At 37.8% G+C, this 18,287-nt stretch overlaps 3 protein-coding genes across 3 annotated transcripts; all 3 read right to left on the bottom strand.

Annotated features, from left to right (window-relative positions):
* Positions 1-346: 346 nt before the first annotated feature.
* Positions 347-4,543, bottom strand: cabz01093075.1. Its single transcript, XM_062422757.1, has 3 exons — positions 4,417-4,543; positions 1,836-1,922; positions 347-1,412 (listed from the first exon to the last, which is right to left on the bottom strand). The coding sequence occupies exons 1-3, from the start codon at positions 4,455-4,457 to the stop codon at positions 347-349; spliced, it is 1,194 nt and encodes a 397-aa protein (XP_062278741.1). The 5' UTR covers positions 4,458-4,543.
* Positions 4,544-5,912: 1,369 nt separating this feature from the next.
* si:cabz01093077.1 (C-C chemokine receptor type 2) lies at positions 5,913-10,922 on the bottom strand. Its single transcript, XM_062422897.1, has 4 exons — positions 10,832-10,922; positions 7,742-7,899; positions 7,361-7,533; positions 5,913-6,869 (listed from the first exon to the last, which is right to left on the bottom strand). Exons 1-4 carry the CDS (start codon positions 10,834-10,836, stop codon positions 6,162-6,164), a joined length of 1,044 nt encoding a protein of 347 aa, XP_062278881.1. The 5' UTR covers positions 10,837-10,922; the 3' UTR covers positions 5,913-6,161.
* A 3,653-nt stretch (positions 10,923-14,575) lies between these two features.
* LOC133983255 (C-C chemokine receptor type 1-like) lies at positions 14,576-17,952 on the bottom strand. Its single transcript, XM_062422278.1, has 3 exons — positions 17,863-17,952; positions 16,607-16,759; positions 14,576-16,376 (listed from the first exon to the last, which is right to left on the bottom strand). The coding sequence occupies exons 1-3, from the start codon at positions 17,867-17,869 to the stop codon at positions 15,460-15,462; spliced, it is 1,077 nt and encodes a 358-aa protein (XP_062278262.1). The 5' UTR covers positions 17,870-17,952; the 3' UTR covers positions 14,576-15,459.
* Positions 17,953-18,287: the final 335 nt, after the last annotated feature.

The following is an 18,287-nucleotide window of genomic DNA, read 5'->3' as shown; positions in this document are numbered from 1 at the left end:
ACTCACATGAATACACTACACATACATTGGTTGAGGACAATATTAGGTTGAATTGATATCAGATCATTTTACACCAAATAACATACATCTTGTACGCATTAACCTCATCCGCATCACTGTTTGTGTTCGGCTTTGGCACAGGCCCTCTCCCACTCTTCAGTGGTGATGTTCTACTGTAAGTCCTTTCTCCATGCCTCAAGCCTATTTACTGATGATTCTGAGGATTTGCCAACCAGTTGATAATATATTTAGGAGATTAAGTCCCTCCCCTGGCAATCTAGAATTACCTCTTTATGATTTAATGAAAACCCCTTTGTGGTGATGACCACAATCCAATATCCCCACTTTAAACAGCAGTGCTCCTTTCATCCAGGCTGCTGGTTTGTGAGTAGACTGACCCGATTCTGTCCTGTGGTATGAAGACCTTGATAGCCTGACACAGCCTGCAAGGAGTCCTGTTAATCAATCTCAGCAGGTGCCTCCTGAACTTCTCCCCGACAAACACATACAGGATGGGATTGAGGCAGCTGTGAGAGTAGGCAATGGCTTCAGTGACTTGTAAAGCCAATCTGAGGGTGTTGCTGCTTTCACATTCTGTGTAAGGGTATATTAACTCCAGCGCTTTGAACAATGAGGCGACATTGTAAGGGACCCAGCAGCAGAAGAAAACTGCTACCACTATGAGAACTAAACGGATGGCCTGTTTCTTGGATGACCGGCTGTGAAACAGTGTCCAGATGATCTTTGAGTAGCAGAAACTCATGATGACAATGGGAATAAATAACCCCAAAATGTTCATTTTGAAAAGGCCGAAGATTGTCCAGAAGTGACTACTAGATGCGCTCTTCTGCGGATCTTCATACACAGAATAGCAGTTCAGGGAATCATTAGTAGCCTCTTGTTTGAGATAGATCAATTCAGGGAAGGAAGCCAAAAATCCAGCCACCCATGTAACAGCAGCTGCAATCATTCCAAAAGACCGTGTCCGTGCTCGCATAGCGTAAACAGCATGTACGACAGCCAAGTATCGGTCAATGCTCATCAGGCAGATAAAAAAGATCCCACAGTAGAAAACAATGTGATAAATTCCCAGGACCGCCTTGCACATTTCATCCCCAAACACCCACTGGTCCCGGGCTTGGTGGGCTAAGAAGGGAAGGGAACACACCAAGAGCAGGTCAGCAATGGCCAGGTTTACAAGACACACGTCGGTCATGCTGCGAAGTCGCACCCCACAAGTGATGACCCAGATGACCAGAGAGTTACCCAGAAAGCCCAGGAGGAAGAGGATGGAGTAGAGGGCTGGAAGAAAATAGGTCCCATGTTTGTCATACACACATCTCCCATAGTCATAGTCCGGGTAGTCATAGTCATAGCTTGAGGTGTTTGGGGTAGTGGATGCCTCAGAAGTACTGGATAAGGCAAAACCAACAAAGAAGAATTAATGATTACAAAGTTTCAATCATTTCAGATCAGTTTACTACAACTATCTTGCTAATCATACATGTAAAAAAGTATACTACAACGCACTGTAGCAATAGGGAGTGCTATAAAACTTTTAAAGTTTCTTTTCACTAAGAAATGATGGATTGTCAAACAAGAATAATGAAATTGTTTAATCCTGCAGCCAGATTTTGGATAGCAAAATAGACACACTACACAACACACAGCTGTTAGTAATTCTGTGCAAATACTTCAGGCTAAACAAAAACAGTTGAAGCTAGCGAGGCACAGGCAGATGACATAGCACAGACTTCATGGCAGTGTGATCTGAAAAAACATTGTAAAATATGGAGGTATGTGGTTCAGCTGTAGTAAATCTACAGCTTTCTTACCTGACTGATAGGCCTTCCATAGATTGATCCTCACTTAAACCACTGAAAAGAGTGAAAGTAGATATCGTTGCAGCCATGATCATCTGCCTGGAAAAGAAAAAAAAACATGACCTACTTTCTGAAGAAAAAGAAAGGAAAATATGAGGAACTAGGAGTCTAGTCAGAGTTTTTGTTTTCTACAATTATTTTTACTGCTTAAAAGTTTTATGATGATTTTTGGGTAATTATACAATACATCTATATAAATTAATAGGTTTGTTTCTCATCAATGATAAAAATACAGTATATATTTAGAAGTGTATTGACTTTCTGTAATTCAGCAGAAAGTTTAGATTACATAATATAAACAAAGTGCATAAATAAATGGTGGGATGTTGCTTTTTTTAATGCATAATTTTAATTATATCTGCATATCCAAAGGATGTACTTGAGCCTAGGTCCAAGTGCTACATACCATGCATGCAAGTACCACAACAAGCAGCAGGTATGATTATCAATCATAAGAAGCAAGATAAATTCAGTTCTTCATCATTGCCAAGGGCTCACTTGCGTATGAACTGTGAATCCAGGATGCCTCTCTGTGAAGTTACTACCTCTATTTGCCACAATGACTGCAGATTCATGGTTAGCCTGCTGTTTCACAACCCCCCTTTGTTTGTGTGCATATTAACAGTTTTGTGTTTGGATATCTAAAGCTTTTTTCTGTTTGGCCAACATATACTAAACCAGACAGACATTTCAGCACAGCTAGATTCAGTTTATGATACTTATGGCATTGGAACCAGAACATGGGTGTCATTTAAACAATGTAATCCAAGATTATTATATTGATTTATTTTGTCTCACTGAAACTTGGTTGTATTATGAAGACTATGTTATTATAAATAAATCCACTACCTGCAATCATATTAATACTCGCATTCCTCAAGACACCAGCCAAGGACGTGGAGATGCAGCCGTTTTTTAACTCAAGTCTGATAATCAATACTAGACTTAAACATAATTATAACTCATTTGAAAGCCTTGTTAGTTAGTCTTTCTTGACCAACCTGGAAAACTTTACGGCCAGTTCTATTTGTTATAGTGTACTGCCCTCCTGGCCTGTACTGTGAATATTTATCTGAATTCTCTGAGGTATTATGAAACTTAGTCCTTAGTACAGATAATTAATTATAATTATAATAGGTGATTAATATTCAGGTGGATGTCAATGACAGCCTTAACACAACATTTTTCACTCAACCATTGCATTAAATTGAATTAAGTCCTATCTATCAGATCCATTTCAGTTTGTAATGTTGAATCCTCCATGCACGCAAAAGTTCCACAAGGTTCTGTGCTTAGACCAATACTATTCACCTTATATACAGTAGGGTCCAAAAAATCTAAGACCACTTTCCCACTGTGCCAGGTACTGCCCGAGAACTTCCCATGATAGACTGAGCTCATCTCTCCCCCTCTCCCACTCCATCTGAATGCATTCATGTATCACTAAACAATGTTACTAACTTCTTGCCCAGAGTTTTTGGGTTTTCTCGTCTCTCAGGTTTTTGTGGATTGTGTCTAGGACCGCCTAATTGATTACAGGCTTCTATAGATTGTAGTTTTGCTTTCTGCCGTGGTCTTGCTTGAAACCCACACCTGCTATCATTATTATTAGTCATATTTCTATTGTCGTTATTATTATTTTTGTTGTCTCCCTCAAGCCAACCAATCAAGGCAGATGGCGGCCCAACTAGAGGTAGGTTCTGCATGTGTTTTCTTTCTGTTAAAGGGAATGTTGGTCCTCAGTAAATTAAAGAGTACAGTCTAGACCTGATCTATGTGATGAGTACCCTGAGTTCACTTCTTTTGTGATTTGGTACTATGTAAATAAAATGTACTTGACTTGAATTGACTGATTGACTCTCTCTCAAAATGTGTCCCACTCTGGCATTTTGACATTATATGTGTCTCTGTGATATTGGATATTGTTGCCACAGCCTGGCCACTGCCAAAGTCCTTGTGTATTGCAACACTTTCTAACATTGTCATATTTCTAATTTGACTTTAGTTTTAATGTGTGTAAAAACACTGTCTTATGAACTTCTGATGCAAACTCTCTTGCCTCAAATGGTCTCTTTATGAGGGAATAAAGTGTTTTTGATATGAATTTAACTTAAACATAGGTGCACCGAAACACTATAAATGATAGGAATCCAAATACTTTTAACACTATCCAAATCCAGGATGCTTCACTGAAAGTACACAATTTTATAGTGTAAAAAACAGTATCACCATTGCTGAGCTAATAATGATTCATATCTCTATGAGAGATACATTTTTATACTTTTTACAATTATCCAAAAAAAACACATCTGTTTACATTATACCTTTATCTATGACTCTGATGAAGACAAAATAATATTGAAATGTTTGCCTGTTTGAATTAATTACATGCAAATTAACCATAGTGTGCTAATCTTTTCGCCACACTGATAGAAAAAGACACAGTTAAATTTGTGTGTAAAAACAGACATGTCAGATATGTGACGTAAAGCGTATGCAAAAGTGGAAAAAAAACCCAAACCCAAACCTTTACCTGCCAGTGTTGTTATGATATTCGATGGTGGTATTCATCATGGATCACAATATGCTGTGGTAGATGATCAAATCTGCTGTATTATTCACGAGAGGTTAGAAATGGTTAACACTTCGAGGAAGAGAAGGTGTGAGATGTGAGCAAACTTTTAAAATTTACCCATCCTCAAACACAGCTATTAGGGTGGGCTTGTGGGTTTTCATATAGAAGGTGTATGGTTTTGTAGTTCCTGCGAGCGCTTTCGAAACGCTCACGGTGTGCGCAGATACATGGAACCACAAGTCCACAGATGCAAACTTAAAAAAACATGCAAGGTGACCAGACCTGCAAGAACACATAGCTTGCACAGCTCTGCATGTAGGTTTTTACTGTTTTGCTTAGAAGAAGTGATACTACTGACACGGCTAGACCAACCGCTGTTTCAAAAGAGCACAGTGTGCAGGCACCGAATTGCTTTCTCTGTGTTGGGAAAAGTTCTGACTAACATGTAAAGCTCAAATTGAGACATTGATATATTCATATTTTGTATGCATCATTTTGATTCAAACAGGAGCTGAGTTGAAGGGATAGATGACCAAACACTGACTAGTTAGTCATTTCAGTTGTTGTTATATGACATACATACAGGAATTGACTTGTATTTAGTGGAATCAGCTACTATGACTTAGTGAAAAATGGAATAAAAGGAAATTTGATTTATCCTAAAATATTGTATTTTTGTTTCAATAATATTCCAGAGCTCAAATTTATTGGAGGTAGTTATTGAGACTTGATGTCTTTTGACTTGAAATTATGAATTGAATTACTGTATTGCTGAGAGTTCACTTAACTCATTGAATTGAGATTCTAAAGAAACGTGATCAGTATATTACCATATTTCCCTGAATGCATTGTTTGGGATTTAAAACTTAAAACTTTAGACCCTTCTTTTGGTAATTTTAAGAAAACATACATAATGGAAACTAACTCTGTATTTTAATACATGTTAAAATAAGTCATGTTTTTTATTTTTTATTTACATTACAATAAAAACAATGCAATCCATGATAAAGATGAGTCTGTCCCTACCTCTGTACAACCATATCTAAATAAGGTTCACATCTAACATATTCTTTTTCTTGACTCTATAGATTGAAACCAGCAAATGCAGCTGAAAGTTATCTTGCTTTAAACAAAGAAGACTCCTTAAATTAAGAAAATATAAATGCAAACTAAATATGATCTGAATTAGATTTACAATTGCGAACAATTACCTGAGCAGTTCAATAAATTAACAGATCTAAATCCACCAAAAAAAGACAAGGAGTTTATACAGTACATACAGTTTATACAAGAAGTAAGAAGTGTGAACAGCACACTTCTTGCTGAATAATTACTATCTGTGGTTTCATCAGGTCATGGTGAAGTGCGGCTTGTGACATTTCACACACATAACACAAGCATTTACTTTTACTCTTTATTTGAATTTACAAAAACAACATGATTTTTAAAAGTTACAAATACACATTTAATCATTAATCATTCCATTTCAATAATCGTCTCATAAACATCTGTACACTTCTGAAATGAATAGGAATAGTCGGAGTAACTTACAGTTCTTACAGTACAAACCACACGCACACGCACACACACACACACACACACACACACACACACACACACACACACACTTTGCTGTCTTTGTAGTCAAAGAGGAAAGAAATACATCACAGCATGCACACATGCACCCACACAGAAGTAAGGTATTAATAATCAGATTTTACAGGTGTGTTGGAGGTCTCTTTGTCTGTGGTATCTCTGTGGCTGAAAGCTCCTCTGCTCTGGTAACTCCAGCAGAGGTATCTACTCAGCATTTTGGCCAGTGACTTTCTAAATTTCTCCCCGATTAACGCATAGATAACTGGGTTTACACAGCAATGAGATAGTGCAATGATCTCAGCAAAACACATGGCAGAGTTGATAGATCTTGAAACCTCGCAGTCGACCAGGATTTGAACAAGCTCCAGTGTCTGAAGGAAAACTATGACGTTGTAAGGCACCCAGCACAACACAAACAAACACACAACAGTGAAGATCAGCTTCACAGCTCTGTCCTTTTTGGAGTTCCTGGACTTGGACAGCACAACAAGGATATTCACATAGCTGAAAATCATGATGGGGAGGCACAGTAAAATGCTCACTGTATTCTCACTGAAGTTTCGCAGCATCTTCCAAAATTGCTGCCAGTCCTCAGGGTACAGAGGCTGGCACTTGAGGGAGTCGTCATCGTCCACTATGGAGGCAAATCTGACCTGAGGGGTTGCCATGATGACAGCTATAAGCCAGATTATGATGCTGGCTATGATTCCATATCGAAGTGTTCGGGTTCGCATGGCTGCCACAGCGCAGACGATGGCCAGGTAGCGGTCCACACTCATAAGAGTCACAAACAAAGTCCCACTGTAGAATCCCAACTGTTCAGAAGAGCAGAAATTGAAACTGGATGTTACATGAAACTTAACCAGACACAAAGAAGGTCTCTGTTTAGCTGTTTCATACATCACCAGGGGACAGCTGATATTACCATGGAAAACTGGATCTCTTCTTCCTTTTTAGCAGAATAATTCCCCAATTATATAACCCCCCCCCCCCCCCTGACCACACACTAACACACATACAACTTGTGTTTAAAGTGTTACATAGAAACAGTTATACAACCTTAAAAAAAAGTAGTAAAAAAGAGAACTACTGAAATACTTGCACTGAGGCATTTCAGATGCTGTGTTTTGTCAGGGAGCAGATGTGAAAGAGGTATTTTAACTGCTAATAATAGCTAACAAGTAATCTGCACTTCTCTATCAATTCTGCTTCTTCAGTAAGTAGCCTTTCCAAAATCTGTCTAACTCTCAGGCCAAGTTGTCATTTTGTGTTCTAAATATTAAAAATGATGAAAATGAAGCCCCACCTGATAGACTCCTGTCATCAGTTTGCATGATACAATGTTCTCGGTATTGTAGGCCCAGAGAGGCAGAGATGAAGCCAGTATGAGGTCAGACATAGCCAGGTTGAGGAGGCATACGTCCGTCATCGTCTTCATCTTTATGTACCGGAGGAGAATCCAGATAACTGTGGTGTTGCCTGTGAAATCAATTGTCATAATTAGTTTTATATATTTGGGGTTCTTATATTGCTTGTGACAAACTGTAAAACTGAAATGTTGCACATATCTACAGTAACTGTTGCATGTAACGGTTTCAGTTAAATGCTTACAAAGTGCCTTCAAATGTGTCAAGATAGTGATTTATATTTCCTTTTCTTTTTAAGATTCAGGCCTTTTTGAACATACCTAGCAGACCTAGACCAAATAGCGTGTAGTAGAGAACTGTCAAGACCACGGATCCATCGGATGTATATGAAGTGGGATCCTGGGCACAATTGGAACCATAGTCATACTCGTACATGTCTGAGGAATAAAATGTGTTGTTCTCTGATGTATTCATTGAGCTGTGTGAGGAGGAACAGAACATGTACTTTGGTTAACCACAGTAGTACAACACATCAATAATGACAGAATTAAGTCCATAAGATGGACTTTTGTGGTCTTTTTAGCAAGGAAATCAAAGATGCAAGATTCAGGGTGAGTATCAACAAGAACAAACAGCAAAAAAATTTAATTATATGAATTACAGACAAGTTATAATGAGTATGTTTTGCAAGTGTTACAATTTGATCTCTTTTTCAATGTGGTTTGCTACCTCAGTTTTAGTGTGCAAAAGTAACCTATTCAATTTCCTGGAAACACATAACCTAAATTAACCAGCACACATGATGGTGTTGCAACTAGGAAATGACAAGTCTCCAACACTAGCTTTAGTATGGTGGGTGTAAGTTCCCCCAAAGTGACAAAAGTGGTGTAGTTTGTGGTCGTGTAGCTCTATACCCCAAAACCACCTATCCTATTGGACTTGGTGTTCGCCTTGTGCTCTAAATTTGGACCACACTCTCTTCCTAGACCTTCAAACCATAAACAAATTAAATACTATAAACCAGAGCTGGGGACTCGGACTCGCGACTCGGACTCGAGTTGCACTTAAGTCTCACTAAACTGTGACTTCAGACTCGACTTGGACTCGACCTCAAAAGACTTCAGACTTGACTTCGACTCGAGGCTCGAGACTCGCGAACAACCTTTATTTCATGTTATTATTATTATTCTCATTATTTATCTGTCATTCATCTTTTTGTATGATCTCTGGCTCTGAGCTAGATGTAAACACCAACGTCATGCCACGCGCATGCGCCATGTGTGAAGCGCGCATCTTCAGTATCAGACATTGACAATGGCGAGTGCGATAAGTTCAGCAGGAGTGCCTCAGATCATTACGTTTGGATACAATGCCTTCACACTCCCGATTTTCCCTGGTTCTCCCATATTTCGAAACCATCTCCCGCCGCCCTCCCGTCATTTCTCCCGTAATTGACAAGCCCCAAATTTGTTTGTTAATAATAATAAGAAGCGCACAATAGCAAATGTTTTATTTTGAAAGCTCAGACAGGAAACCACCGCAACTCTTATTATGCTTAGTGCCACTAACTTAGTGGCTCCGCTACTAATTATTAAAAAACACAACGTTGCGTTAACTATGGTCATTTTATATATATATATATATATATATATATATATATATATATATATATATATATATATATATATATATATATATATATATATATATTTTATAATATCCCCACACATTCCCTGCTGTGTGTTGTGTTAAGCAGCAGATAAAAGGCAGCTTGGAGAAAAAAATAATGAACATGTGTTTGTACCACAGTGTTAAACTGCAGTGCAGTGTTTCTGTGATGTTCATGTTTTGTTCATTTTGTTATATTTTACAACATTGTTAAAATAATTATTTTTTTGTTGAAGAAAATACAGTTATGGAATTGAAATAATTCTTAGTGTATGTTTCTTCACATCACATTGCAGTAGATTCTCTATAGTGAACCTACAATTGGTACATTTTCATACTGTCCTATATCAAGGTCTTTGAATATATGAAGGAATTTGAATTAGTGTTGGCGAGAGACTTGAGACTTGACTCGGACTCTTGACCAGAGACTTGAGACTTGACTTGGACTTGACCCTCAAAGACTTGAGACTTGACTTGGACTCTAGCTCAAAGACTTGAGACTTGACTTGGACTTGTAAAAAATGACTTGTGAACAGCTCTGCTATAAACACCACAGGACAAATGGTAATTAACTTCTTAATTTCACTTTTCTCCCCAAAAATCTTGCTGTGTTGTTCACTTTCTGTACAGCCTTGAATGCCGCTGTCTTTCCACTCAGACTGTCACGGATAACTAATAGAGCATTCAGCAGAAACATGTTAACATCTAGGTAATTTCTAAGTTTTCATCCAACTAATATTTATTCTTTTGTTGCCATATAAAGAGCCAACTTTTGGTCTTTAAGCCAATTCTTGATTATTGAACTTAACCTCTCACTTGTAATTGACTTTAATGTGTTCTCATTATAATGCAAAACCAAACCAGCTGAACCAGTAATATATAGAAGAAGTTCTTCTACTTACATTATTAACAATGTGATCTTTTCAATTCTGAATTTATTTTCTTTTGATGGTGAGATAAATCCTCCCTTGACTGACTCCGCTGACAACTCACAAATGTTCAACTGATAGAAATAGAAGATATCATATTTCCCTTAACTGAACTCTGTGTGTTCCAGATTGATCCCCTTATAGAAATAAACACCTAAAAAGAAGAAGAAATGATCTGTAAAACACTCAAATGACAAAGTGAGGGAATTCAGAGTATAACTGGACTTTCCTGCCCTTTTAGTTGAACCTTTCATATGTAGTCATTGTTTTGTGAGTCACACATGAAAGGCTTCTGTAACAAACATATTAAAAGTAGAGCGATGGCTCATAAAAACCTGAGAGCACTTTTTCTAATTTTGAAAGAAAACCCCAGAACCTATTATATTTTTGTTGCATTCACTTTGGCTGATCAATGCATTGTAATGTCAAAGATAGAATAAACATTTCCAAAAACCATCACCACTGAAATCTATGTGTATAGTTCATGCTTGTCTGTCTTAACTTCCTTCTATTCTGACCATAATCAAATTGATATGATCTCTTTTAAACCACATCTCAGTTTTTTCTCTCTCTCTGGTGTTCAGAATCACAAATGTAGAACCACCCATGCCGACCCTCACTTCCTGTGGCTGATGCTGTTTACACACACACACACACACACACACACACACACACACACACACACACACACACACGTGCACATGCAACCCTCAGCTACACACTGTAAATATAAGTGTAGGAAGTGAGAGGGAGGCAATAAGTCTAGTAAACAGCAGCTGAAATGTTTTAAAAGTGAAATGCTAATGTTCTTACCACATTCTCTGTTAATATCACTGCTCCCGAATTTCAATGTTCTTGTGTTGCACATCAAGCTCACATGTCATCCTGTCAACTTGCATTGCTCGCTTTTTGTGTCAAATCCTGCAACAGATCTCATTTCTGGTAAGACGAACAGTGCTAAGCTTTTGCTATTTCCTCCCTATCTAGTCAAACTTGCACAGAGGTGTCAGTGTGGTTTTCTGAGAAATGTCCCTGAATATGTGGAAAGAAGAGTTGGGGGAAAATGTATTCTAATGAGTAGCTTTTTTCATTTTCATTATTCATTTCTCAAACACGTTTTAGGTGATATGAACTTTTGAAAATCAGTTCATCAGGAATTGAATTGAAATCTCACTGTTTTTGGTACTTATTGTTTTAAATACAAAGTAGATCTGAACTGAATCTTGTGTGACGACACAAGTTAACTATAAATTCAAAACCACATAAAAATTGATCAATATTGTTATACAAATGCATGGCACCAATACAGTGCTAAATCAATTACCAGCCAAATTTCAAATATACTTTTACTTTTTACTATATATCTTGTAGTTATCATGCAGTTTCTCAGCTAAATGTTGGAGGCACTAACATTTGTTTAATTTTAATGTAAATGTGGGAAGTGATTGGGTTTGCAGGGAATTAACCAGTATATTCAAAGGAATACAACTACGCCATCCCAGGGGTTTTAACCAGGGAAAAATATGTGAATTTTATAAAGTAAAAATATCAATAAAAGAGCAATAATTTGGTTAGCACAAACAAAATACATAAACTAGGGCTGTCAATCAGTTAAAATATCTAATTGCAATTATGCCATGATTGTCATGAGTTAACTTGCGATTAATCGCACATTTACATTTTTTTCTAAATGTACTTAAAAAGGGATATTTTTCAAGTTTTTAATAACATGGGAGTGAATACATACTGTATGCTTATTGAAACAAAATCCAGAACAATGAAATACTGCATGCTCCAAAAATCTGCTGTCAGTTATGATATCAGTTACTACTAGTTACATTCACTCACCCATTCAAACGCAGTCTCTCTCTCTCTCTCTCTCTCTCTCTCTCTCTCTCTCTCTCTCTCTCTCTCTCTCTCTCACTCTCTCTCTCTCACACAAAGTCTGTCTCGCTCTCTTCCACCCTCACGCTCACACACACACACACACACACACACACACACACACACACACACACACACACACACACACGCACACACACACACACACACGCACACACACACACACACACAGAGGTCTGCCGTTATTGAGCAGGAGGAGATCTCTCAGTATTGATATCTGCTTGGCCAGCGACTGATATTTGAGACTCGACGTACTCCGTAATGTAAATAACTTTGGTCTTGTGGATAGAACTGATCTAGATCTGTCAGGGCTTTGTACCTGAATTTACCACTTCATAAGAATCTTTTCTTTATCCATTTCTGCTTGTTATCCTAAAAAAAATGTCTCTCTTTTTTTTTATTGAAAAAAGAGCATACAGACAGTATACAGTGAACAGTATACAAGTAAGGCATCAAATAACAGATGAGCCAGGGGTACTAACATTAAACAAAAATGTTGTAATGGGTACAGATATTTAACGTTTTAATAGCCTTTTGATTAGTCAAATTGTCAAGTAACTTAAAATAATGCTCAATTTCTTTCTGAAAAAAAACAAAACAAGGTTCTTTCTTATTAAATTTACTCTTATGGATATAAAACTTTGACAGAAATAAAATCAAATTTATTAAGAAATAACATTTTTCTTCCTTCTTAGGATAATCATAGAAGCCAAACACAACATGTTCCTATAGTAGAAGGAAATCTTTGAAGAGATGATCAATAATAAATCTGCTGAGGTCTGCTTGTTATCCTAAATGTTACTGCTGCATCACTTCCTTATTTCTAAACTACAGGTCGGGCCAAGGGTCAAACACAACATGCGTTAATCGCAAGTTTTTAAAAAATAACACAGTTAAAATGATTTTTTTGTTTACGTGTTATTAACACATTATTAACACATTATTAACACATTATTAAGGCGCTAACTGTGACAGCCTACTACTAACGCAACAAGGTTAGTTCCAGAGCTGGGGCCTACCGGTGTAGATGCAGGCTAATGAGGAATGGGAGGTGTCACCCCAAATCACACGTGAGGAATCAAGCAGAGGGGGTGAAACGAAAAAAGACTGCACACAAGGAGGAGACACCACCACCACAAGAGCCAAACCACGACCACTTTAAACCCTCAGCTTCTGGAAAGGGACAAGGTAAAAGACTATTAGTGGGGTTGCACACAATAAAAAAAATAATAAAACAACAAAAACACTTTTGATCAGCAGCTGTTCAAAAGGTCACCTGCCAGTGTGGTAATAAAAAAAAATAGACAAAAAGATTACACACAAAATCCAGGAAGCAATATCCAAATAATAATAACAAAAACAGTCACTTGAGGTGAGAGACTCATCATCATCTATCACGCCATTATCTCATTCATATGTTTCAAGATACGAATGGCTGCAGACTGCACAGGACAGACACTCTTCTGCATTTTTGGGATCATTTCTGTCCCCATTCTTATTGGGATTTGGCTTTGGCTGTGACTTTGGCCCTTTTCCTTTGACTTTCCCCTGAATGTAGGCAAATGTTCATAGCTTTTGAAGTTCATGGAGGCAGTTTTTATCTCTCTTGGATGGTGGTTGGTCCTTCTTGGACTGGAAACTTGACCAAGTCCTGAAATGAGACTGCTGCTCCCTGTATGAACTGTTGCCCTACCACTCTGTCGCCACCTCAACATCATGTACCAAAGGTGGTACTGCATCTTGGGGCTCTATCAGTTGTCACTGACAATGATGCTGCTGAAAAGAGGCATGCAGGAGGTCGGCCTAAGGATGGAGGTGAGGCGAGTGCACGACTGCTTGCAGAGGACCATGCCACATAATATTAATCTTGTCAAAATCCTATGTCACTGACCTTGTCAGGGGGAGCTTCTAAATGAAGTGTCTCTTTCTGTAACATCGCTAGCATGAAGTCGTGTGAGTCGTTTCAGTGAGAAGACATCCATAATAAAAGGCCTGTTGACTAGATGTTTTTAGAACAGGAGTTTAGGTGTCCTAAAGTATCCAGTGTCCCAGCTTACCCAAATTCATCCTACACAATAAGACGTGGTGAAAACAGGAATAATAATTCTAAAAATAAACTAGAACTTTAATTGGCAAGCTTATACATGTCAATCTAGTTGCATCTTTTGGCACTAAGAGGAGATAGAGAGAGACTATGATGGCCATATCTGTCCGATAACAACCAGAATATACCTGGAAAACATTCATTTACTGCCAGTTAAGCATAACAGAATTACGTGTGAAGGAAAGAGTAAACATACCGTAATGATCCGCAAAAGGAGAGCATCTGAGAGAGAGCGGAGGTGGAGCAGAGAATGGAGGATCTATAGCAGCATAAATCGGCTAAAATGAGCATCCGAATAAGTGACACAAAAAAGAGAAGCAGATACACAAACAGGCCTCACCTTTGAAAAGGTTTCTCACCTGAGAAGGAGAAAATAGTAACTGGCCCCATTTCAGAGGTAAAACTATTTGCAAATCAGTCTCACAACCACAAACACAAGCTGAGGTACAACATGATTTTAAATGAGTGCAGCATGGATTGTACCATGAAATTTATATTCTAAAACCCATTCAAACATATTTTTGGTCTTTGGTTATAGACAGGAGAGGTGATGAGAGTAGATCAAACTTTAATAATCCCCACTGGCAAATCAGGTCACTGCAAAAATGAATATTCACATGATAACAGCAAATAGACAAGGACAACGCAAATGTCAAATATAAAAACATATCAGCAATTGACAATTACAGCACTAAAGGATACAATGTTGAAAAATTAAAATATGTGCAAATGCCATCTGATATGAAGCTAAAAAAATATGCTGAATTCGATATGAAAACAAAAATACAAAGATGAAATACACATATGTACAAATGTGAGGGATAAAACAATACTGAGAAAATATGTGAGAAAGATACAGATATGAGCCAAAATATTTTCCATATTAAAATGAAAAATATGACTAAGAGTGCAAACTTCATGTTAGTTTACTGCTTTGATTCGTCAACAAACATCTGAATGAAAAAGTCTTTCCACAAAGGAAAGTTACATGTAGTAAAAATACCCACTTAACTTCCTTTTTAATGGTGTTTTTTTCCATGTAGCATAACTGTCTATTCATCAACTTGCAGACTCATCAACAAACGTGTAAAAAAGGGGAAAAGAAAAGCAGAAAAGGTTTTAACCTATCAGGCACAGTTTTAGCACAACATACTTTGTGGTTAGGCTGTCGTTTACAGTTTCAGTCAAGAGGTACAAATTAAAGTGCAGCCATATTTCCTCTTATGTCACACCAAGCAATGGAGAGGCAATACCTATGCATAGTATTTAGAAAATAAGATGAGATGCTGAGAAAACACTATATTCCAGATTCAGGAGCAAATTAATAAGTAAAGGCTTATATGTACAAGCAGGTTTTATAGATGCGACACTGCTGATCTAAGTCAGAACACTACAGGAAATGTTCAGAAAGCATATTACATCACACTTCCGCCACCTAGCCTATGTGACTAAAAGTGGTAACGTCAGAAGACCTGGACATAACTGAGCTTTTCCGGAATGTGCTATCTGACAAATCTGCGGTGGAGAGAAGTTGTATCCCAGGCAGCCATTTCCTCAACAACTGTACAACACGCTTCATGAACTTCTGTCCCACAAAGGCGTATATGATGGGATTCAGGCAGCAGTGAGTCATAGCAATGGTCTCAGTCACTGTTATTGATAACCTTAAATTTGTGTCAGAATGACAATCATCATTTAACATGATTACACCGTTATGCTGCAGAAACCGCAAGAAAAAGGAAATGTTGTATGGGGCCCAAAACAGAAAAAAAACAACCACAATGGAGATGGTCAGCTTGACAACACGATACTTCTTTGCACTCCTGATCTTGAGCACAGCGGGCACGATCCTGGAATAGCAAGCTACCATCACCAACAAGGGAAACACAAGACCCAAGATATTTGTTGCAAAGACATTGAACACATTCCAGGCTTTGTTTTCTGGGTTATAAGCACAACTCAGATGGTTAGACTCATTTTTCACCATTGTAAACACATAATTTGGTAGGGAGATGCAAAAGCTGAGGATCCAGATAACCATGGACAGAGCGAGGCCCATCTTCACAGTACGGTAATTTGCAATCTTGCGCCAGTGTATGATGGTCATATAGCGGTCCAGTGTCATGACAACCATGAAGAAGATGCTGCTTAAGAATCCGACGTTGTGGGAGCCACCGATGAAATGGCACAAAAAGTCCCTGAAAGTCCAACTGCCGACCGCAGCATAGTTAGCATAGAAAGGCAGTGTCAAGACAAAGAGGAGGTCAGAGAGAGCCAGGTTGAAAAGGCAGATGTCTGTCAGGTTTGTCTGGTTGCGGTGTCTCACCAGGACACACACCACTAGGCCATTACCTGAGGAGAGGAAAATAAACTTTATATCTATCAACCACACACTCATGTAAAATTTCTCTCTCACTCTCTCTCTCTCTCTCTCTCTCTCTCTCTCTCTCTCTCTCTGTATATCTGACACACACACACACACACACACACACACACACACACACACACACACACACACACACACACACACACACACACACACACACACACACACACACACACACACACACACACACACCTACCAATGACTCCAATGATGAAAACTGAAGTGTACAGGACGGGCAGAAACACCTTGCCAAATTCTCTCATTTCTTTATTGCTGCAAGGAGCCACGTCACTGTCATTTCCATTGTAGTATTGGCTGTAATCATAATCGTCAAACGTGTTGTTTCCTTCTGGAGAGAGAATTTATTTATTCATCAGTCAGAATGATTCACAATTCCAGCATCATTTTTTTTCATTATAATAGGCCTACATGCTACATTAAAATGTTTTTTGTGCTCACAGTGTTGAACAATTGTATTTGCAACAGCTGCAGTGTCACTTTTAGGCTGTAAGCTATATTTTGTGGTAGCAATGAGTTCCATTGAAACTTGCTCCCATACAGGTCTGTGATTGTTCAGAGTGACAGGGTTAACGTATCTGGAAAGACACTTTGATGTTTCTAAATGTCATTTTTCAATAATGTGAGCACCACAAGCAGACTCCATTGTATTGGCATAAAGGCAGACCTCTTTAAGAACAATTACTCAAGGTATGGACAAATAAAATCAAATGTCTCCCATGGATAAGACTAGGTTTTTAAGACAATGTTTTTTTCTATTTTAATTTAGGTGAATTAGCCTTTTAAGTCAATTTATCATGAGGATTGTTGTGACACCTGCTGGTCTTCACAGGTAATTGGCAGGGGGTGTTACACAAAATACATTTCAAGCCTAAAAAACAGAACTTAACTCACTAACTAGCTCAAACACTGTTGTCAAGGTATTTCATATTACATTGTTTTTCCATCAACAGTAGGCCTATGTCAACTTGCTACTATCATCCATGCTGATTGTAATTTTTAGATTGAACTGTTTGTTTACCTTAATAAATAAGTGTTTGTAGGCTATACGGCACTTTTTAAAGACACTGTAATATAATATTTTGTATTTCTTAATTTTTTGAAAAATAACTGGTATACATGTGATTTTAATGAAAACTGTACATAAAACCATCAGCACTTTTACATCTCAAGCATCACATATTACACAAAAATATTTTATTCAATGAGTCCGTACTCAAAAAAAGTTGCTTTAAATAAAATTATATAAAATGTAAAATTAAAACTGTAAATTAATTATTCTTATACATATTAAGCACATTACATTCTCTCATTTTTTTGCATTTGACAGCTCTCTCTCACTGACCTGGAAACTGTTTTCTTGCGGAAGCAATAAATTAATAATTGGCCTGTAGATAATGCAAAATGTATTGAGTTCTTAAAAAATGCATTCACCTGACATGGTGAGATTTCAGTGATGCCTTTTCCTGTCAGGTAACCAGAGGCTGAACTTCAGGACTCCTTTGTTCTCTGGCCAGACCTTTACACGGGATATGTCCTCCAACGTATAGTGATGAACTGCTGTCTTATAGTCAGCAGTCCCCTAATGATAAGAATCATAGAAACAGAAGTTCAGATGCTGCTTCCTGTACGTCCCTTGACAGTGAGTCTAAGATCTTTATCAGGAGGCCACATTTCACACTGTGTAGTTCACAAGCACATTGACACTCACAAATAACTAAAGTGGTAGAGTATTAGCTGAATAATAAGCATTTAGTCTGGTTCCCAACTAGTCAGTTGAAAATATAGCTCTTTTTACTTAGTTGTAATGTAGACGTATGCCATCAGAATACTTGATAAACTAGATTCACTCATAGACT

The sequence above is a fragment of the Scomber scombrus genome, chromosome 7 (genome assembly GCF_963691925.1).
Source record: "Scomber scombrus chromosome 7, fScoSco1.1, whole genome shotgun sequence".
NCBI lineage: Eukaryota > Metazoa > Chordata > Actinopteri > Scombriformes > Scombridae > Scomber > Scomber scombrus.
The sequence above is the reverse complement of the archived record's forward strand: the minus strand, read 5'-3'. Positions and strand labels throughout refer to the sequence as shown.